The sequence below is a fragment of the Populus alba genome, chromosome 8, assembly GCF_005239225.2.
Source record: "Populus alba chromosome 8, ASM523922v2, whole genome shotgun sequence".
Lineage (NCBI taxonomy): Eukaryota > Viridiplantae > Streptophyta > Magnoliopsida > Malpighiales > Salicaceae > Populus > Populus alba.
In genome coordinates, this window is record NC_133291.1 from 5611575 (window position 1) to 5633855 (window position 22281).

A 22281-nucleotide genomic window follows, 5' to 3' on the forward strand; every position below is an offset into this window, starting at 1 on the left:
ATTGAAGGATTTGATTAAGTGCAAGGACTTAATTATATTTTAAATGGGTCAAATTAATTTTATTTGGGGCTTAATTGGTGAAAAATTAAGTTTGGGAGTTTAATTTGGGCTTAATTGAGAAAATCTGAATTTTAAAAGACCAAATTTAATTTTTACCAAGTTAATTAGGGGGGCGAATTGCATTAAATAAAAAGGTTTAGGGTCAATTAGGGCTAAATTGAAAGAGAAAGGACTGAAATGGACTTTGATAAAAAATCACTGTTCATTATCTTCTTTATTTTTCTGAAAAAAGCTGGTCTGGTTGACTACTTTGCAACTGCATTTAATGTACCTAACATCCACTAAATTTAACAAATCTTATACGAAAATGATCCTCTGCAGTTTTTCTACAACCCCATGTGATCAGGTTGGGCTAAATGACAATATATTAGCACTGGTGACAGCCTAAAGAGGCCTACTCAATCAGTTTTTGTCTGCAGATTTTATTTTTTTTTTCTCTGAAAAAGCTGGTCTGGTTGACTACTTTGCAGCTGCATTCAATGTACCTAATGTCCACCGAATTTAACAAATCTTATATGAAACGGATCCTATGCATTTTTTCTACAATCCCATGTGATCAGGTTGGGCTAAATGACAATATATTAGCACTGGTGACAGCCTAAAGAGGCCTACTCAATCAGCTTTTGTCTGCAGATTTTCAACTCATGATACCTACTTTGAGCCAATGGTTGGGATCCTTCCCAACTGAATCAAGGGCTTAAATTTTTTCTCAATGTAGACAAGATTGCCCTCTTCCACCGCCTATAAATAGAGGTGGATTTCATTGCCTGAAAAAAAAAAAATCGGGTCCAAAGTCAGCCAAAAAACCTGTTTTTCTGCCGATTTCTGCAACTTTTTCCTTCTCTCTCCGCCTCTTCTTCAGCACCACCACCACCATCACCGGCTTTACCACCATAATTTCCATCAACTCAGATCCTCTCCACTGGCGGAGCAGCCACTGTGACTTTCTCTCTCCTCTCTCTCCTCTCCTCCTTCTCCCCGCTGCAGATTTTCTTCTTCTTCTTTCTTCCTCTGCTGTCAACGTCTCCTCCTCCAACTCCATCGTTTCAACCACCAGCCGAACCACCTCATCATAGCAGCCACGACCCCTTCAGCCAGGTGAGCCTCCCTTCTTTCTTTTTCTTTCTTCTTCTTCTTCTTCCTTTCCTATTGCATGAACAGTAGACGTGAATTATATATATATACGTTTGTGTGTGTGTGCTATAATAATAAAAAATAAAAAAATAATAAAACAAAACCAAGGGAGTTCTTGCAGTAGGCATTGATGTCATGTTACTTTGCACACAAAACTGTACCGTAATTTTGTAATATGGGAGAACAAATAACTGCTGCTTTTACGAGTCCTAAAATTTCTAGCATGTCTCAATCGTTGTGCTGCTTGAATGTAGCATGTTTATTGTACAATATCACACTTTAACAAAATAAAAATAAAAATAAAACAAAAATAAATATAAAAGGAAAAATAACGCGGATCTAACACCCATCCTATCATGTTATCGTTCGTGGGTCCAAAGCCAAAATCTCAAATATGGTTATACCCATTTCTCAACGATATAAAAATAACTTTTATTTTATAAACAAATACTGTTCGTCGACATGTCTCTTTTTCATAAAAGGACCGATGTCAAAAGTTTAAATATCAAATATGGATTATGTCCATATTTTTTTTTTTTGGTAACTCCGACGTAATTCTCCTTTTTAGGGTTAAACGTCAATATTTTAGACAAGTTTCCTATTTCTAGGAACTGATGTCATTTTTAACGCGTCTCCTACGAATATTTTTTGTTTTGGTCGACACGTCTCTTTTTACAGAAAAGGACCGATGTCAAGGATTTATACCAAATAAGGGTTATGTCCATTATTTTCTCTTGGTAACTAAGACGTAAATCTCCTTTTTAGGGTTAAGTGTCAATATTTTAGACGAGTCTCCTATTTTTAGGGACTGATGTCATTTTTAACGTGTCTCCTATTTTTAGGGACCGACGTTAACTATTTTATAAAAAAATAAAAATTGCAAATAAGCTCAAAATATAATAGCATTTGAATCATATATAAAAACACACGAGTAAGGGTAACCTTTTTTTTGAAAGGATGTTTTAAGGGTGGTGTCTACCTTCCCTTAGTCATAACTAACCCAGTACCTGAATCTCTGGACCAGTGTCTAATTTGGGATTTCTAGTTCCCTCAAATTACTAGATGGCGACTCCAATAAAATTTTCATTTCCCCAATAAAAATAAAAAAAATCTTTTTGTTAAATAAACAAAAATGAGCGGAGCCGTCGCCCGACGTCGTGTATCGACAATGGTGAATTGCCATGAACAACGATCTCTCTATGGGTTTGATTTATCTAATTACATCTTGTGTGACAATACAAAGTGGGATGAATCTGAGGATGTTGTATCAGATTTCAAGCATCATAAATGGATTGTGTTCATGGCACTTCATGTATCTATCTGGCTCGGTGCTTGTATCAAGATAAATGAAATGACATGAACAGTAACAATCTCTTTATATGTGTTCTGATCGCATAATAATGCCTTTGCATCAAGAAGAAAAATACTTGATAGATGATAAAGATTGCCACAAGACAGAAATTCCCCCCCCCCTAACTTCTTTCTCTTCTATTCCCACTCAGATGGCTTATGGATCGCTCAATTCCAACATGAATTATGTCTTCATTCTGGAGCTATTCCTTGTATTCATGCCTTGATCTATATCATTCAAATTAAAGCAAGAGCTAGATTTTGAGAATTTTGTGAAGCGTAATTGTCCGAAGTTTCATACTCATAGGTAAGGGCTATAACTGATACATGATATTTCAATGCTATGTTGTTTAATCTCTACATCATGTAATTAAAAAATGGTTCAAAGTTAACAGTTTTGAAGTAGTCGCCGCGTCTTCACCCGCCTATGATATTTTGTTAAAGCACTGTTCTTGTTTCCTGTTATTCCTTAAACACTACGCAACAACGGGTTTTTTTTTTTTCTTTTTGATAATTTCAATTCAAGCTTGTTTAATACACCGTCTATTGCGTAGAAAAAGAAGCATTGACAATACAATTTGGCAAGATTTGTGAGTTCAGCCTCCCACTTTTTGGCCTCCAACAATGCCGATGGACACCATTCTTCGTGGCTCGCCAATTTCCAGCGTCAGGATGAGTCTGTACGTACCTTAATGACACGACATTTTCTACCATTCTCACACTTCAACGTGCTCATTCATCCTCCGAGTGTAAAAGAAAAACACCTTAAGAAATGGAAATAGAATCAAAACGCAATATGCACATGGATCTGGAAAAATGAAGTGAATAGATATTAAGTAACTCATTTTGATACAACACACTGAACAGCGTCGGGAATAGAGATTCAGAACTCCCCCATCTCAAATGGTTCCTAATTTTGTAGTTTAGGCAACAACGAAGCATTTGCTTAAAAAAAATATTCAGGATTTAAATTCCCGCTAGATACAAAAATGGGAAACTAATCTTCTATGCTATATTGTTGTTCTTTAACTAGTTACACTGCAATTTTTGGATCCCCGCATAATATATGCCTTCCCGATAAGTTGGTAAGCTTTAAGAGTGGGTGACTGTGCAGTGAAACAGGGAAGTGTAGAATACCAAACGATGCTTATTGTAATTTATACAAGCTTCCACCTGATCCACCAAGCCAGGAAGATGAAATTGCATCCTGCCACAGATGCTATCAACTTTTTCCAACTCGAGTAACTATATACCGTCCCTTCTCTAGATCGTAAACTGTCTTCAACTGGGGCTTCCTCCACTTCGATATAGACCATGCTATAAACATAATTAATATGGCAAAGCCAATTAGAGACAGTAGTGTGGGCGAGTCATCACTGATAATAGTTGCAATCCAGTCAGAGTGCTCCATATCCAAGGCCACATTGGTGTGCAAGATAAAAGCTCCCAACGCCCAATCAAGTGGGATATTACCAACCTGATTAGCAAATTCAATTCTGCAGAGGGACACCACCGGTCAATAGGATTTAAATTATTGAGATAACGATAATAAAATACAATTGAAACGTGAAGAAGTGAACACATGCTCAAAGAGAGTCACTCCTTTGCAAGACTAACTTCATGTAGAAATATGAGCAGTTTCAATTCACAGGGTAATTAAATGATTTGGCAATCTAAGAAGCATATATTTCCGTATTCAAAGAAAATATTATTTGAAAGTGCTGGATGAGAAATTACCTTGGGTCGTCAACTCCAATACCAAGGCTGTCATGAAGTAGGGCAACAATATATGCCGAGGAGAAGCAATAGTGCACCAGATCTTCATCCTTGAACGAGTGGTGTTTCTTCTTCAGCGTTGACCAATCCTCTCCACAAAGGTGTTCTCCAGCTATCATGAGATTGGAAAGAAATGCCCTTTGACCCAGTCCAAAGAACTAATCAATCAAATACGAAAGTTAAAAATAAGAAAGGGATTTGGAGACATATGATCAGAGCATAATTTAAGCATGTTGGATATGTCATCGTAGGAAAACCTTCATTGTTGTTTCTCCAATGTAGAATGCGAAACATGACAAAAAATTATAATGTAACATAAAAAAAGGAGGGGGGGTTGTAAAACCTTTGATGTATAAAAGAAATTTTTCGTGGCCAAGAACTTCCCCTGAAGCTTAGGTACAAACACTGATCCTATTTGGCAATGCTGATAGGAGCATATCTCTGCATCCAGATAATAAAGCAACTAAAGGAACAGAAAACACAAAATGTCACGCTATAATTCTACTGACAGAATTTCATACCTTTTCCCTTTTGTAACAGGGTTAGTGCAGCTGATCTGCACTCGGAGAAGTTGCCCCTAGAATGAAGAGTCGATACAAATCTGTTCTTTTCAGTCAAAGAACCTGGAGAGAGCTTCAAAGACTCCACAACACGTGAATATCCCTTGGGAGTACAAGGATCCACAAATATTCCCTTCCCAAGAGATTCAGCAGCTGCATTATTGAGGATATACAAGAACTTATGTTAAGATATCCCATTTCTAAAACCAATATGCATAATGAACTAGTGCACACTGACTAATTCAAACCAATCAAAGATCCTAGAATTAAAATCAAACAGAAAAAAAGCAGCAGTAACTTTAACAATCCTTATGCATGACCCAATGAACATGCATACATCCTATTAATCTATTTATCTGAAATTACCGTGAAAAATATTAATTCCATGCACATCAGTCATAGATATATAATTTATCTGGTCTTATTGTTGCTCCCAATAATTGGTCAAGTGTGTATTAGACTAACAGAGCATATAGGGAATCTCTCTCTCTCTCTAGATAGATAGATAGATCAAATTTTGATAGATAGAATAGATAGATAGATCAAATTTAGTTTTAAATTGATTCATAAAAAAAAAAGTTCTTAGCTTGCATTTAATTCAGATTTAAGCACTTACAAATAAAAGGCACAGCAAACTTACCTGGATGATGGTTTCCTGAGACAACCGATTCCCTCAATGCTTCAAATGCAGCATTCTACAAGATTAAAAAGTTACAAGCTTCTAATACTTAATTTTTTCTCGGATGAATCAATAACCAAACATCAAAGTTCTTCCAATGTGGATAAGTGAAATCAAAAGCAGTCAGCTGCGACACAAAAAGTTTTATAAGAGTTTTACATATTCAAATTTATGCAGTTGATGCCTTGATAAAGATTAAAATACAGCCCATGCAGACAACACTTTTATCTAGCTAAATAAATATATGGAAGTTACTATGCTAGGAATTTTAATTTAAGCTTGTTTTCCCTGGTTTTCTGGTTAAGCGGTTTTCCTTGATTTAACAAACTTTTACCATTAAGAAAGCTATGGTTATATATGTTATAAGAATTATTCTTGAGAAAGTTTACCTGTCCAAGATTAAGAAAGCTATGGCTATAGATATTGTAAGTAATATTCCCAAACTCAACAGTACGTGAAAACTCAGGAGGCAATGGCTCAGTTGAAACAAAAGCCACCTGCGACAGAAGCATCAGACAGCAGGCATGGATAAAAAAAATTAGCATTACTTAAAGCATAAAAACAGACAGGAAATTCAAGCAATATAAACTTCCTAAAAATATTTTGCATTGGCCATTGATGGCCAACCGATACAAGGAACAAAAGAAATGATCTTCTCTCAAACCTTTAAACCTAGAAATACAGCAACTAACGCTAAGTACATTGTTAGAACATCTCAAATTTAAATCAGCTCTAACATACAGAACATTTTGCCTAATTCAACAAAAACACAAGCAGCAAGACCTTTCGATGCATGACACTTTGCCCTTGAATGGCCACTCCACATTTCCAACTTCAATTCTCCTTACAATGACAATGCAACTGCTGTATACTCACAGATTTTCAGTGGCACAGCAGAACACCAAAACAAAAATATATAAATTTGAGTAAAAAAGATAAAAACCTGAGCAGAAGCTCCACCAAGTTCAATAATCCCAGTAGTTTCCAAAGGATCACCACCAAGAGTACCCAGCGCATAATTCGCAATAACCCAAGCATACAACCCCTCGTCCGACCCTATTGAGAAAACAGGGTACTCACAACCAATGCCAATCCTCTCTATAACAATTACCAATATACAAATAAATAAATAAACAAACATTTTGTACCAGTAATAACAGAAGCCCAACTATCCTGAAACTTAAACCCAGACTTCCTCAAAACCCGTCTGCACACGTCTAAAATCCGATCTCGAGCCTCCGAATCAAGCAGCCGCATTCCGGCAGTCGCCATTAACCTAACCTCAGTCTCTCCCCACAATTCTCTAGGCACTCTCCCTTTCCCAAACTCCACCAATTCCTCCACTGACCCACCTGCACCTTCCGGATCCCCCGCATAAGCCGATAACCCTGGATTCACCTTCATTGCTCCTTCTTCAAAATCAAACACAACTTTCCCTCCACTTTCAATTCGGTACCCCAATACATGAATCCGGGTACCCGTACTCCCTCCGTCGATTATGATACCGTACATTTTAGAAAACGATTTCGTTTTCGATTTAAAGAGGTAATAACAAGATAAGAGAGCGATTAGAGTTATTATAATAACTAGTTTGGATTTGGCGTATTTGAATTTAGTAGATCGGGTTGAGATGGTTCGGCTGTGAAGTTTGATAGAAGGATCCATTTTTTGCTGGTCGGTGGTATTTGAATCGACCCGGTTGCGGGCATGCGGTCGTCGCATCAAAGAGAAGGAATTGGCATGTGAAGGGAATGTGAGTTTATTAGGGTTTCTGATGGATAGGAGAGTGAGAGGGCTAACAGAGCATGACGGCCCCCCCTCTCTCTATCTCTCTGAAATCCGGCTTTGGGTATGTATTTCGGGCACTCAGGTGGTGGTGGGATTTTACGATGATGGCAAGACGCGTTGACGGGAGATTTTTAAGGGAAAGAGGTTTTTGCGGTTCGGTTTTTCTTGCGAGGTCTTTTGGGTTCGGGTTGTGGACTGGTTTGGACCTTTTTTTTTTTTAATTTTAAAATTAAAAAAAAGTATTCTCACATATTGTTTACAGAGTTTAATTTAAGGTATTTATGTAGAAATTAATGAAAAATAAATATTTAATTGTTATTTTTTTTTTATCAATGCAGCATGATTATTTTAATGTTAACAATGAATTGAAACATTATGTAGGAATAAATAAGTCATTTATATATTTTTTTTCTTACTATTTGTAAAATGATGTACTTTTAGCTTGTTTGATATTGTGGTTATAGTTGATTTTTAAATAATTTTTTATATCAAATTACATGATAATGATATTTTTTTTATTTTAAAAAAATTATTTTTGATATTAGCACATCAAAATGATTTTGAAAACATTAAAAATATATTAATTTAGAGTTAATAAAAAAAATAAAAAAATTTAAATTTTTTTTAAATTTTTTTTGAAACGCAAAAATAAATAGGTCTTTATAATATACACGTTTATGATTTAAATGTATTTCTCTATGGATCAAAAGAAATAAATTCAGCTTTAACTAGACCATTTTATTAAGAATAGTTTTTCATTTAAATTAATAATTTTTTAATCTTTTAAAAAAATGCCCTGATTTTCATATCTTCATGTGCATTTGTTTTATTTCATTTAAAATTCGGTGTCATCTATATCGATCATGAAACTGTTAATTTATCCAAAAATATTCTGATTCAGTAGACAATAAGTATTTCAATTTTTATTTTTTTTGCGCGCGCGCGGTGTTTAGATGAGACAAATGTACATTTACATATTTTTCTCACAATTCTTTGGTATTGGACTTCTAAATGTTTTCTTAAGCCACGTGCCGCTGTCGGCAAACTATTATTTTGACTTTTAGGGTCCTATCGTTTGGTCATTGGTCCTCCCAGAGTCAAGGGGTTTTTCAAACTGCTATCAAGGAGAGGAGGGAAGGACTGTAGGTGATAGCCGGAACCCGGAATTGTTTTATTTTTATGTTTTAAAAATTAGTTTTTTATTTTAAATTAATATTTTTATATATATTTTTAGATTATTTTAATGAGATAAATTCAAAATTATTTTTTAAAATTAAATAAATATTATTTTAACATATTTCTAAATAAAAAAAATATTTTAAAAAACACTCCATATAACACTTAAAATCACCTCCTAGAATTCTCCATAGCTTTTGACCAGCACACCATTGATTTCTTGTTAAGTTTACCAGTCAGCCATCGCGCTCTTTAATCCCCGGAGTCCTTTTCTTGCTTCCTTTTTTATCATTCCAAGGTTAGGTGAAACACGAATGGTTCATGTGCTTCCATCTCAGAAGCAATTAAATTGAATCCTTTTTCTCAGAGGGAATAAAGCTGGACGTGTCAAATCAAAGGTGTCTTGCCAACCAATCAGTTTCAGTTGCGTTTCCCAGTTGTGGTTGAAGGAATTCTACTAGCCAGCAATGAATCGTTGCTTTACTGTATCAATTAATAGAAAGTTGATGTAGATTAGATACGCACCACGAACACATGCTCTGATGTTGTGTTCCTCTGTTTCTAGCTCGTTTTAGTGCCCTCGTCTAGGCTAGACCTCCAATAATGCAGCCCAACTGCCTTTTTCTTTCTGCAGTCAAACACGATGGTGATATCAACAGCTTTTAGGGTCCAATTTACAAACGTTTTGGCCAGTTGATTTGTTAATTTAATAAAGCTGATGCCATAATCATATTCATTCAGAGGCGGCCATGGTTAAAGCCAGGATGCCGTGTCCATGTTATGGCTTATCTGATTCAGCTGCCCAAATGGCTTGAATAAAGTAAATTATGATAGGATCTGATAAGGAAATATAGTAATGGTTATGGTTTCCATCTTCTGATCCATTTATATGCATTTCATAGGTTTGACAGATACAGAGGATGGATGAGATTTGTGACTTTTATTAACACTTTAACACGGATGGCTCCTACTTGGATTCAACAAGGCATGATGGGATAGATTTCACAATCTGTTGGAAAGTAAAGTGAAAGAATGAAGCTCCAATTTATCCTCCTCCTTTATTTGCTGATAAAAAAGGATGTAGGATCTTGACATCCAATCCAGCCATGTAAATGGACAGTACTATATCTATATCTCGAAAGTCAAACACGATTTCAGAGAAAATTCAGCTGCAAATCATAAAACAAGAGAGATGGGCAAGTTCTGGATTCAAGTTATATTATTCTAGAAAAGAGAAAAAACCAGTAATTCTCTGTTCGGTGGCTTGTGCCTCGTGGTGATGATCATCAATGTAAACTCGACAGACCACGTCAGTGTTCAACTTCAAGTCCTAGCAATTGTTGTTTTTGTCGGGCACCAAAACGGTGTTTGTTTTGTGTAGCTTAAAATCTGTTCTCTGTTTTCTTCATGCGATCTTGAATCTGTTTGACAGAGATGATTGGCAGAGGTGGGTTCTCACTCGGATAGCAATTTAACTTCCAAATGCCTGTAAACAGTGTTATGCATTAACGAGTCTTGTCACTGGAAGATCATAAAAAATGCCAGGTCTCCTTTTTCTTTCTCTTTGGTGAAGGTAATATACTAAAGGCGAATCAACGGGATGATACTCTCTGCTAGTAGTGCTCTAAGAGTATATGTTTGAATCTACCACCACCATCAAAAGAAGAAAATGACGGATAAATAGGTAATAAAAACTTAATTTTCTTAACCTCTTGTTGAAAACAACAGACAATATTTTTTTTCTTTTATCTTTGGATGGATTTTTGTAAGTATGGTTGTGGTAGTTTTTTAAAATGCTTTTTATGATGAAATGTATTAAAATGATATTTTTTTGTTTTTTTAAAAATTATTTTTGAGATCAGTCTATTAAAATAATTTAAAATATATAAAAAAAATTAAAATATTTTAAAAACACATTATAAAAAAAATATTAAAAAAAAGAATATAATTTGCCACTTCACAATACTTGGTGATAGTACCATACTTCGCAATCTTTGCAGCTACGTGCTCTGATTACCTTTAATGTTACTATAGCAGAAGAGTTCTCAAAGAAATAAGGTGCTGCTATGCGTGTAAAATGCATGAGCAGAGATGATGAAGACGCACGTCTCCATTGTTGAAGAAACCGTAAAGAGGAGGCGCACTAGGGGGCGACATGTGAGGGGTCCTGCTTTTGGAAGATGAATAGTAATACTCACAAAATGCCGTGGTGGGAATGACTATCTACTCATCCTCACTATCTCTTATTCTATACCAGGTATGTTTGATTATTGTAGAAACAAAAAATTAAATTAAATTTCGTCATGTGTTTTTATCTTATTTTAATTTTACATGAAATATCAAATAAAATTGAAATAAACAATATGAAAGGTAAATGGATTTTAATATATTTCTTAACTATTGAAAAATTAACACATGGAACTCTTTTAAAAGCTTTCAAGAATCCTTCATCTACACTTGATAAAGTCTAAACACTCTATAAAAGTTTTTCAATAAAGTATCTTTTTCAAAACAAGCTCTTTAAGTAAAAAAACTCTCTTAAAAGCTTCTGGATTTTCTTCATCTACGCTTGAAGTCTATAAAGAACAAATTTTTATTGGATAAAACCTAAATACTACATATAAGTTCTTCAACAACACTTTGATGATAACTAAAATAACTTTTTAAATCATTAAATTACCAAATCTTGCCCGCAATATTGGTTTAATTTCATAAATAAATGAAGTCATAACATATCAAATTCAAGGGAAGAAACAAATAATTGTTTATTCTTTTGTAAAAATAATTTAAATAAAGATTATACCTAATTATATATTTAATAAAATCAAATATTTATATACACTGTTTATTTTCAGGTGCTCCAATTTGTTTCTACAGTTAGTTTTCTGTAATTAAATAGATATTACGTCACTGATCTCCCACTTCATCTATAAATATATGCCAATATTTTGAGTAGTGGGCAACAAAAGATGGAGTGCCTCAAAGCAAAGGAAGGGGAGAGCCATAACCAGCTTCCTCATCCTGAGGAGCCACACGTAGGCACCACCTTCCTTAGAACTTGTTTTAATGGACTCAATGCTTTATCAGGTCTCGCCCCTTCTTCCTCTCTTCGCTGTAACTAAACCATTTTAAAGATAGACAGGAAGCTTTCCTATATATATTAGTAGCGTTTTACTTGTGTTTTCCATTTTACATTCATCTATTCTGTTTTAAGGAATTCAAAAAACAATCATTTTCTGAGTCATATATAGTAATTCTAGGATTTGTAGAAGTACTCAGGACAGTGCTTAATACTCAAAGGTGAGCTGGAGGATGACTAGGAATGATACAATTAATTACTGTCCTGTTTTGCAGGTGTTGGGATACTCTCAATTCCCTACGCACTTTCTCAAGGAGGATGGCTGAGCTTAATACTGCTTTTTGTAGTAGCAGTTCTATGTTGGTATACAGGATTACTTCTAAGACGCTGTATGGATTCGGACCCACTCATCAGAAGTTACCCTGATATAGGAGAGAAAGCTTTCGGATGCAAAGGAAGAGCTCTAGTATCCATCTTCATGTATCTTGAGCTATACTTGGTGGCAGTTGAGTTTCTGATACTAGAAGGTGACAATCTATACAAATTGTTTCCAAACGCAGGTTTCAAACTTGCCGGGCTATATATTGGAGGTAAAACGGGCTTTGTTCTGCTCACTGCCCTTGTGATCCTGCCAACAACATGGTTAAAGAGTCTAGGCATGCTGGCATATGTTTCTGCTGGTGGAGTTTCGGCTTCTGTTATTTTGGTTGGTTGTGTTTGGTGGGTTGGTGCAGTTGATGGTGTCGGGTTCCATGAAGATGGTGTTCTTTTGAATTGGGGAGGATTACCTACTACTTTAAGCTTATTCACTTTCTGTTACTGTGGTCACGCAGTTTTCCCCACGTTGTGCAATTCCATGAAAGACAGAAGCCAGTTCTCCAAGGTAGTAATTAACCTATGTGGAAACTGGTTCTTCTCATATTTGGCTTTATGATAATGCAGCTGTGCTAGCGATATCTTTTCGGTCCAAATTTGTTAGGAGTGTTGTGTGATTCTGACCTCTCTTCTGTATTCTGTCCTTTGCAGGTCTTACTCATCTGCTTCGTTACAAGCACCATCACTTATGGATCAATGGCCGTTTTAGGCTACCTCATGTATGGAGAATATTTGAAGTCTCAAGTGACCTTAAACCTACCAATCAGAAAAATCGGTTCAAAATTGGCAATATATACCACTCTAGTCAATCCCCTGACGAAGTATGCGGTTATTACCGCTCCAATTTCTACTGCTATTGAGGAAGCTTTTGTTTTCCGCGACAGCAGATGTCTCAGTATCCTCGTCAGAACAGTGATCGTGATCAGCACCGTGGTTGTGGCACTAACAATTCCCTTTTTTGGATACGTGATGGCTTTTATAGGTGCATTTTTGAGCGTCACTGTCTCCCTGTTGTTACCCTGCCTGTGCTACCTCAGGATTGACAAATCTGCTCGAAGTTTTGGGTTAGAGTTGGTGTTCATTGTCGGAATTCTGATATTTGGGTCTTTTGTGGGTATAATAGGTACATATACTTCAATCAAACAAATCGCAAAACATCTCTGAAACTAAAAGATGGTGCAATTAAGCCTACTGACAAGAAGATCGACAGCAGTAACGCAGTCATTTTGCAAAAGCAGCTTGAGGGTTGAAATCTCCAGCAGAGAAAAGAACAATATGGAGATCTTGTATGTTAAAATTTGGATTAACTAGATGTAATATTGCATGAAGATAAAGACTAAATAACTTGATTGTAGTAGTCTACGCAAACTAAATATAAATTACAGGTTGGTTTAACCAATTTATCTAAAACTGTTTTAGCATGATCATAAAATTGCACAGTTACTTTATTAGTTTAAAGATTAAAACTATAGTTTTATGGGAAAAGCATACATAAATAATATCCTAATCAAAGAAATGCATATTATATTGTTTTTAAGAATTGTATCCTTTATTCTTAAAATTTTAGTGCTCCATCACTTTATATAAATGGATTGATTGCAATTATCCTTCTAGAATTCTAAAAACATCACTTTAATTAGTTGCACAAGATCCACAAACTATAAAAAAAAGATATCTCAAAGATTTTTCTATAAAATACTTGAACTTTAGCTCTAGAATAACTAAAGTACAAACAGAGCAAAAAAGCTGGGAAAAGCAAGGGAGAGAGAGCTTGTTTGTCTTTGCAGCATGCTATGTTTTTTTAAAAAAACATAATTTTTTTTTTAATATTTTTTTGATGTACTAATATTAAGAATATTTTTTTAAAAATAAAAAATAATATTTAATATATTTTTAGTTGAAAAAATATTTTGAAAAGTAATCGTTATTATAATAACAAACATTACTATTAAAAAAACTAATAAATTTTTATCTTAAAATAAGACATTTTTTTTTTTGAAAATAAACAATTCAGAGAGAGAGAGAGGTTTCTCTTAGACTATTTATTTATGGATTGGCTAAATAAAAAAATTTAGAAAAAATAACTCTTTAATAGTCAAAAAATTAGTTTACATTAAATCAAAATTTAAAATTAAAATAGTAAACTGAGATAGTTTTTAAGCCCACTTCATCATTAGACATTTTTTCTCTAAAATTTTTGGTGCTTCACGAGTTAATTTTTTAACTTCACATTATATAAATTATAAAAAGAATTTTTTTTTTAATGTTTTAATGTGAAATAGAGAGTTTTTATTTCATAAAACATGTCAATCAATTATTTTTTGAAATAAATTTTTGATTAACCCATAATTATTTTTTTTTAATTATGCTATTTTTTATGTTAAAATTATTTTTTGTTAGAGAATAATTTTTAATGAAATTTGAACTTTAGAAACAAATGAAATCCACTTTTAATTTATTCTTAAATATGTTGATTAATAATATTTTTAAAACTAATTTCTAACACAATACAATGCTGCCTTTATATATAAGGTCCAATCATATTTTTCTCTTCAAGGTACGTGTCGGATTTCTGTGAAACTGCATTTTCTTTTCATTTCTCAAGAGCTGGTAAAGAAATTCTGACACTGGCAGAAATGATGTCAATCTTCTTGTTCATTTTCCCAACAGCTAAGAACAAAAATTTCAAACATCGGCCATTAAGACACTATAGTTTCTATCTTCAATTCTTCAAACAAAACAAACCAGCCAAACGGCATAGGTTCTCCTTACATTAACATCATCTAAAATCGTCATCCTTATTCCTCGATGATCATGAACGAGGCAATTAATAGAGATGATTCACACAACTAGCCGAGATACTAGTTGATATGGCAGATAGTTGTAAACTCCAAAATAGACCAAACTCAAATTCCTACCACCTCCTCCTCGGACCACGCACACCAACTGTTTGAAACAATTTCCCAACCAGACATTGCCCTCTTTAACTCCCATGTCTGGCCGCTATTCACGGTCCACTGCCCCTCTCAAAGCCATTTCTCTTTTCATCAGAGCTTTAAATTATAATCTCTTGCCGGACGACTACTCTTTCCCATCTTTACTTAAAACATGTACGATCGCTAAAGCCTTATGACAAGGTAAACGATTGCTATCAAACTTGGGCTAAATGAGAATACTTATGTCTGCCCTACACTTATAAATACGTACACTGGGTGTAATGATGTGGATGGAACTCAGCGAGTGTCTGATAAAGATATTAGAACCGTGTGTATGCTAGAAGTGGCAGGCCTATGGAGGCACTATCTTTGTTTCGACAATTGCAAACGAGGGGGCTTAAGACTAATGATGTTATCATGCTTAGTGTTTTGTCGTCGTGTGTATTTGGGTGCGTTATACTCAGGGTGGTGGTGGATTCATGAATATGTTAAGCGAGGGGATAATTGTATGATTGAGACATTTGCACCGTTCCTGTCTTTCAACAACTATTTCTACCCACTATCATTAGAAGGCTTCGGAGTTGGGGCTGTAATGGCTCCTAAAAACTCTTCGTTCAACTTATGTAAGTTCTCGAAATCTTTCATCGCTTGTAATGAATCAAGAGTAGCAGGCTTGGTTCCAATTGGCAATTTTTGTAATTTCTCGTCAGGGTCAAAATTGGTGTATATTCTGAAACATTGATGCACAGCAGCAGGCAATTGATCAATACATCATTAATTTCTAGTCAAAAATTTATTTTCTTCAACAATCATTAAAAGAAAGAGGTAGTGCTACAATTTTCTTCTCACACTCGTAAAATGCGGTGGAGCATGAGAGCTGTGAATTACATAATTTCTTGTACTCTTCGAGTTTTTCAAAGCAACTCGGTTGTCCGAATGGGACCATATCGATGTTCATAATGAGCAATTATAGAAGGATGGACAAGGAATCGTATCCATAGAATAAAATGTTGTCTCATAATTTTGATCTATGTGTGTACAGGATGACTTTCCCAGTGAAAGCAGCTACACCATGTGGAGCTAAGATACAAACTTGGAATTCCCTTGCTAACCAAACCGCCGGCCAGACAACATTGAAAGATGTCAGTGCCCCGCCAAGTTAACTAACACTTTGACTTGCACGCTGTGCCTACTTCCATTTCCATTTATCTCATGAATAAGGGTTTTTTTTTTTTTTTTTAATGAAATTCTCATGTTATCATTACAGAAATCAGAGGTTTAACGTTATTCAAGATTGATTTGGATTATTTTTTTTATTATTATTATTTTTGAATTAATTATTTTTATTTCATTGTTTAACATTAAATTAATTAAAAGTTAGGTTTATAATTTATTTTATTTAATTTCTATTAGGTTATCCCGATCTCATTATATATGTTACAAGTTTGGTAGATTAACCTGAATTAAATAAACTTTTTTCAATTTGTTATATGTGGAATTACCCTGCTCTCATGAATTTAATTTTATTTCTTGATTTAAACCTTTAATATTAACATTATATATGTTGGAAATAAAGCTTTGTGAAGCATATATTTAAATAAGGTTATAACGGTCATATGATTTGGGTTATAGATTTAATATGTTAACTTAAATCAATGTAATATGTTGTAATCTTAATTTTTTTAAAAAAATATTATTTAATATATCATTGTATCAAAATTTTAAAAATATATTATTTGTATACATCATATTTTACATTTATTATTAATTTTTTATATTAAAAAACATGTAAGCAACAATAAGAATTTTTTTTTTTCAATATTATAAAAGAATAGTTCCAATCAACAGCAAAGAGCAAAGAGGTGGACAATTATCTAGTCTTGGAGCGCTCCCACTTAAATCTTAATAAGACCATTCAGATTTAACAAGACCACAAACTCATAAAATCTGCAGTCTGAACAGCCGATCATACACATACAATAATAATAGAAGTATTAAAAGTTTTGGCCATCAAAAAACATTCACACCACAAATTGAAAATGAACGTGGCCGCATGGTGAATAAAAACAAAAGATCAATCATAATTGGGATGAATTTAAGATTAGATTTCCCTTTCACAAATAATGAGATGCAAATTAATCAGTTCATAGAATATAGGCTATATCAGGCGGAGAGCCGACGTAGATGTCAACTTAAAAGGGAAATGTTCACACGTGATTGACAAGGTTGGAAAGTATATCCTGTGTAGTAGATGCTGTGAAATCTGAATACAAAGCTTTCCTAATTGGCCTATAAATACAGTTCATAGCATCCTAGTGGTGCACAATCATATCACATTTTAGAAGGCTTGAAACCCATTTCACCACCAAGGTAAAAGAAAAGATGAAAGCCAATAGGACTGCAACTTTGATCAAGCTTTTGGTACTCTTGTGCCTATCAGTCCTTTGTGTTTCACAGGATTTTGATTTCTTCTACTTTGTTCAGCAGGTAAATTAGTCTAGTCTTTGATGTATGAAAGATTCTACACTAATCCTGGCTTCACAACTGATCAACAACGTTGAGTTTCTTATGAACTCCCTGTCTCTCTCTCTTCTTTTTTTCCTCTTCGTTAATGGCTACTGTTGTGATGCAGTGGCCTGGATCATACTGTGACACAAAGAAAAGTTGCTGCTACCCAACTACTGGGAAACCTGCAGCTGATTTTGGCATTCATGGGCTCTGGCCTAATTACCAGGATGGGAACTACCCACAAAACTGCGATCCCAAAAACCCCTTCAATCCAGATAAGGTACTTTGCACTCCATGATTTAGAGTTTTGCCTTTGAAATCATCTTCAAAATGGGTTGTCATAAGATCCCTGTGCTTCTATTAATCTCTGCAAATCAGGAATGGTTCTTTTCTTGATCGAGATTTTCTCTCTTTTCATTCCTAACCAATATATGCTGCTGTGAAAGATAATACGAATTTTATTGGAAAGGATGCAAGAGTCCTGAGAATTTGAATTCATTGGCTGAAATCTTGTTTCTTCTAAATAATATATACAAACGCAGAAAAGATCAAGATTTTATATGAATAAGTTGGCTTTATTGATCCACTTTCGTTTTGTGGTAATCGACAAGTTAGAACAATGATCATTGATCTTATAGTAACCGTGAGTCTCTTGTGGGTTCAATGTCTTGGCAATTATTCCGTACACGCTACATACACTGCATGCACTAAAAGCCATTTTCATAAACATGTTTTGTTTAAAAGCAAAAAAAAGAACCCCACCTTTTCTGGCGAATTAAGAAAACTGCTACTCCCATCTCTTGGCTTTCATTTAGACTTGGAGACCTCGTGCTACTTACTGTCCATGGCGTCGCCCATCAATACAGCTCAGAATTGGCTTAGTAACGATAGGGGTATTTGTGGTATCGTAAGTAAACACACCTTTTTAGTTTCACTTTGTTCAGTTATGTCGCCGGTCGGTAGGTTAGGGGTAACTCGTCGGTGTATGGTATTATCCTTTATCCGGTTTAACTGAGAGTCAGATAAAATCCAATCTAGTTTGACTAGAGTCGAATGTGAAGGGACATCCAACTCGTCATCTTACTTGGCCCCACTTAATTTCTTAACTTTTTTTTTTATATAAAATTTTAATCTTATTTTCCAGTATTATATATGATTTTTTATCTTATTACTCATAAAGGGTTTTTATGGTTTTATGCACAGATCCGGAGCTTAAACTCTATTTTGTGATTTTATTATTCATGAATGAAAATATAATTTATTTTTAAGCTTTTAAAAAAAATTGATTAAAAAAAAGTCAGTAAGGGTTGGTTATGATCTTAGAAGAAAAAAATATTAAAAAAAGTTTGCCATTAATTTTTTTAATATTTATCTATATGGAAACATTTTACAAAAATTTTAACTTTAATTTTTTTCCCATTTTATTTTAGAAATCCAAAAGGATGTTAAAAATCATTGTTAATTTTTTATTTATTTTATGATGGATTTGAAAATATCTTTTTAATTTTTTTTTTAATTTATTCATAAAGACTTTCATGAAAAACTAAAGTGAGAAATCATGGCAATGAAAAAAAATACACTTCTATTCTATCAGGTGTGCTTCATCAATAAATTCCTAGTTTTTTCCATAGAGGATTACTAGACTATTTTTATTTATTTATTTACAAGACCCAAATGATTATTCTAGTATTTGCTAATTAGTTTGTGATAAAAAAGATAATTAATTTTTACCTTTTAAAATAAAAAATAAAAAATTCTGTCGAGATAAAAAAAAATAGAAAAGATAAAGAAATCCAGATGTATATAAATAAAAATATCATTTTTAATAATTGTTTTCAATTTTTAATCATTTTTAAATTAAAATCAATAAAAAATTATCACATGTTCCTCCATATCTTAAAAGTCAAAATAAAATTTTAAAAATGTATTGACTATAGAGGGAGGAACCTCTTTATGCTCAAGAGAACAAACCATACAACTCAGTTGCTTGAATCGAAACCACGAGGATATCTTTATAATAATGAAATGATACGACAGGGACGTCGGGTAATGTCACAAATTAAACCACTCAAAATTCTCATCATAAATCCAGCCCACAAAATGACAAGAACATTAAAGCACACATCTACCCTGTTTGTCTGATACGCTTTTCTTTGAATGATCAAGACCTCTCGGTGATACCGAGAGGACATATATTGAATTATTGATGCTAATCATTTAGTTTCAGTTGAATTCTTTCTTTCTTTCTTTCTTTGTATGTCCTTTATCTTTTGGCCATGGTACAGGTTACCGACCTCAGGAGCAGTCTGCAAAAGAATTGGCCAACACTCGCTTGCCCAAGCGGCAATGGAGTAAGCTTTTGGACACATGAATGGGAAAAGCACGGGACATGCTCCGAGTCTGTTCTTGACCAACATGGATACTTCCAAGCAGCCCTCAGTTTGCAAAAGCAGGCTAAACTCCTTCAGGCTCTAGCAAGTGCAGGTAAATCATCTTCTTTTTCACGTTCACCGGCCCCTTTTAGAGTTGTACCTTGACTATTTCTTATTTTCTTTTGATCTTTAGTACCATGGTAGCTAATGGTTGGAGGGTAAAAATGTTACAGGGATAAACCCAGATGGAGGATCATACAGCATGAGCAATATTAAAGGAGCTATACAAGAGGCAGTAGGATTTACTCCATGGATAGAGTGCAATACTGATGCATCAGGGAACAGTCAACTCTATCAAATTTACCTGTGCGTGGATACTTCTGGGAAAAATCTCATCGAATGTCCAGTGTTTCCCAAAGGAAAATGTGGCTCAGAGATTGAGTTTCCTTCTTTTTAGAACCCTTGATTTAGACTGAATTGATATGTGTCCTTTCGTCTTATTCACTGATAGTTCATTTTATCACAGTCGTCGTCTCAGTGACCGCTGTATTTGTTTTCCTAGCGAGTTAAAGCTAATGTCACTGTGGGTTTTTCTTTTTCTCAAGGAAAAAAGAGTATAAAGTCTTTCTTTCAGTCATTCAAAGGTTTGGCGCATTATTGGTAATGGCTTTTTAGTAACTACCAACAAGTCATGGGTGTAATGAGAAATAAGTTAGGTATTAATGTATTAGTTAATTAGATTAATTTTCCAACATTAACAAATAACCACGTAAATATTTTTGACTCTTAAGGAAAAAACCCACCGACGTCCCATAACACCTGGTAAATTCTACCAACAGGTTATTTTGTGAAAGAAAAACAAAGGGTAAAGCCCACCAACGGCAATCTGCCCTCCTTCCTTGCTAGGATGCCGATCGGTATTACGGTAACTTCTGGTTTGTAATTTACTGTAAGGAAAAAACTGTTTTATTAGTTAAATAGTTTTTATTTTTTTCATATATTGACCTAGTATATAATAATATTTTAGATTTAGATCTTGTAAATGTTATAATAACTTGCTCTTTCATGGAGAGATGCTTTTTATTTATCTTATACGTAAAAAATCATCTCACATATATATGTTTTTTTTTTAAATCATATAACTAAAAAAAAAACTATTTTTAAATAACTGCAATCACATACCGTACCAAAACATATATATTAATAGTGTGTTTAGAAAACGCGATGCAAACCATATTTTAAAAAAAAATTGAATTTTTTTTAAATAAATTTTTTAAGTTTTTAGATTGTTTTAATGTGATGATATTAAAAATAATTTTATGATAATAATAATAAAATAATGGTATTTTATTAACAAAGCATAATATTGGTGGACGTGGACATGAACGGTGGTGGTTGTTGTAATATTTAATGTTATATAATATAACGTGATGATATAAAATAGTGGCTATATTATTAATAAGTGACCAGTAATTAAAATAGTGATGAAATATAATTATATTAATAGATAATGGTTGTGATAATAAGGGGTAATTGGAGAAGTATCAAATTTCAGGAGTCAATTTGGGTCCACATTGCAAGGAATAAAAGTTCAAGAACTGAAATGATTAGATATTGAGGCTCTAAAGGGTTTAATTGATTTTATCAGGGATAAATTTAAAAGAATTAAAAGTTTGAAAAGTCAATTAAAGACTGATTGAAGAAATTTGAAACCAAGAATTATTTTGCAAAGAACGCAGAAATCTAAGAGTTCAATTACATAATTACAGGGGTGAAATTGAAACCATTATCAAAGATAAGAACAATGTTGGTCTTAATTGTAAGAATTCAAAATTTCAGGGGGGCGAACTGAAAAATAACTTTAATTTAACCTAAATCCCCCTAGAGAACGACTCGTCACCAAATTTTAAACCAAGAACCTGAACGATATGTCATTCCACTACGGTTCACTTTCTTCTTCCTGTTAAACCAGAAAGAACTGCCCGAGAAACCATTAAAATGGCCTTGGTTCAACCCAGTGTTCCTGCCAAAATGCACCAAATCTTTCCCAAATCATAGCCCAGATCACCACCTTCAAATCTCTCAGTTTGGTTCTGTTTCCTTAGCCCCCACGATGCTCCTCGAACGCGAAGATAACCCATCTCCAACACCAACAATGGCAGGACTGTTGGTGTCCTTTTTTCATCAAACGCGAAACAGATTTGAGTTGTAGTTATCTCCGGTCAAAGTGTTTCGTTGGAGAGGAAAAAGAGGAAAATCAAAAGAAGATCAGATGATTGGATTTTTGTTTGGATATGATTCTTTTAGTCCCTGACAAAACCGAGTGGAATCAGCTTCAAAGGGAGGAGAGGGACCTCTGTTGAACCCCTAAGCGTTCCCTGAGATTTGTTTTTCTTCCATAAGGATTCCCTGGAAACCAAATCACAGCTTTCAAAAAAACAAAAAGAAACAAAATCAGAACCAACACTCTCTCATTCTTGGTCTCTCA

The 22281-nt window shown here is 34.0% G+C and overlaps 3 protein-coding genes across 3 annotated transcripts; 2 read left to right on the forward strand and 1 right to left on the reverse strand.

The window, feature by feature from the left end:
* Window positions 1–3353: 3353 nt before the first annotated feature.
* Window positions 3354–7502, reverse strand: LOC118062451 (probable apyrase 6). Its single transcript, XM_035076207.2, has 8 exons — window positions 6708–7502; window positions 6503–6615; window positions 5949–6056; window positions 5521–5575; window positions 4842–5033; window positions 4664–4761; window positions 4282–4478; window positions 3354–4040 (listed from the first exon to the last, which is right to left on the reverse strand). The coding sequence occupies exons 1-8, from the start codon at window positions 7279–7281 to the stop codon at window positions 3767–3769; spliced, it is 1611 nt and encodes a 536-aa protein (XP_034932098.1). The 5' UTR covers window positions 7282–7502; the 3' UTR covers window positions 3354–3766.
* Window positions 7503–11461: 3959 nt separating this feature from the next.
* Window positions 11462–13376, forward strand: LOC118062511 (amino acid transporter AVT1I). Its single transcript, XM_035076298.2, has 3 exons — window positions 11462–11610; window positions 11878–12485; window positions 12629–13376. Exons 1-3 carry the CDS (start codon window positions 11493–11495, stop codon window positions 13139–13141), a joined length of 1239 nt encoding a protein of 412 aa, XP_034932189.1. The 5' UTR covers window positions 11462–11492; the 3' UTR covers window positions 13142–13376.
* A 3850-nt stretch (window positions 13377–17226) lies between these two features.
* LOC118062531 (ribonuclease 1) lies at window positions 17227–20430 on the forward strand. The gene is made up of 4 exons (XM_035076326.2): window positions 17227–17400; window positions 17546–17701; window positions 19707–19905; window positions 20027–20430. The coding sequence occupies exons 1-4, from the start codon at window positions 17296–17298 to the stop codon at window positions 20248–20250; spliced, it is 684 nt and encodes a 227-aa protein (XP_034932217.1). The 5' UTR covers window positions 17227–17295; the 3' UTR covers window positions 20251–20430.
* The last annotated feature ends 1851 nt before the right edge of the window (window positions 20431–22281 follow it).

What these genes read in the sequence shown, in the direction of transcription:
- LOC118062451 (XM_035076207.2), bottom strand. Translation starts at nt 7,281, where the DNA reads ATGCGACGACCGCATGCCCGCAACCGGGTCGATTCAAATACCACCGAC. An exon ending in TTGGTGGAGCTTCTGCTCAG is followed by an intron (nt 6,057 to 6,502) that starts GTTTTTATCTTT and finishes CTTCTGTCGCAG; the next exon opens with GTGGCTTTTGTTTCAACTGA. An exon ending in GCTTTCTTAATCTTGGACAG is followed by an intron (nt 5,576 to 5,948) that starts GTAAACTTTCTC and finishes TTAATCTTGTAG; the next exon opens with AATGCTGCATTTGAAGCATT.
- LOC118062511 (XM_035076298.2), top strand. Translation starts at nt 11,493, where the DNA reads ATGGAGTGCCTCAAAGCAAAGGAAGGGGAGAGCCATAACCAGCTTCCT. An exon ending in TGGACTCAATGCTTTATCAG is followed by an intron (nt 11,611 to 11,877) that starts GTCTCGCCCCTT and finishes CCTGTTTTGCAG; the next exon opens with GTGTTGGGATACTCTCAATT. An exon ending in ACAGAAGCCAGTTCTCCAAG is followed by an intron (nt 12,486 to 12,628) that starts GTAGTAATTAAC and finishes TGTCCTTTGCAG; the next exon opens with GTCTTACTCATCTGCTTCGT.
- LOC118062531 (XM_035076326.2), top strand. Translation starts at nt 17,296, where the DNA reads ATGAAAGCCAATAGGACTGCAACTTTGATCAAGCTTTTGGTACTCTTG. An exon ending in TCTTCTACTTTGTTCAGCAG is followed by an intron (nt 17,401 to 17,545) that starts GTAAATTAGTCT and finishes GTTGTGATGCAG; the next exon opens with TGGCCTGGATCATACTGTGA. An exon ending in TCAGGCTCTAGCAAGTGCAG is followed by an intron (nt 19,906 to 20,026) that starts GTAAATCATCTT and finishes AAAATGTTACAG; the next exon opens with GGATAAACCCAGATGGAGGA.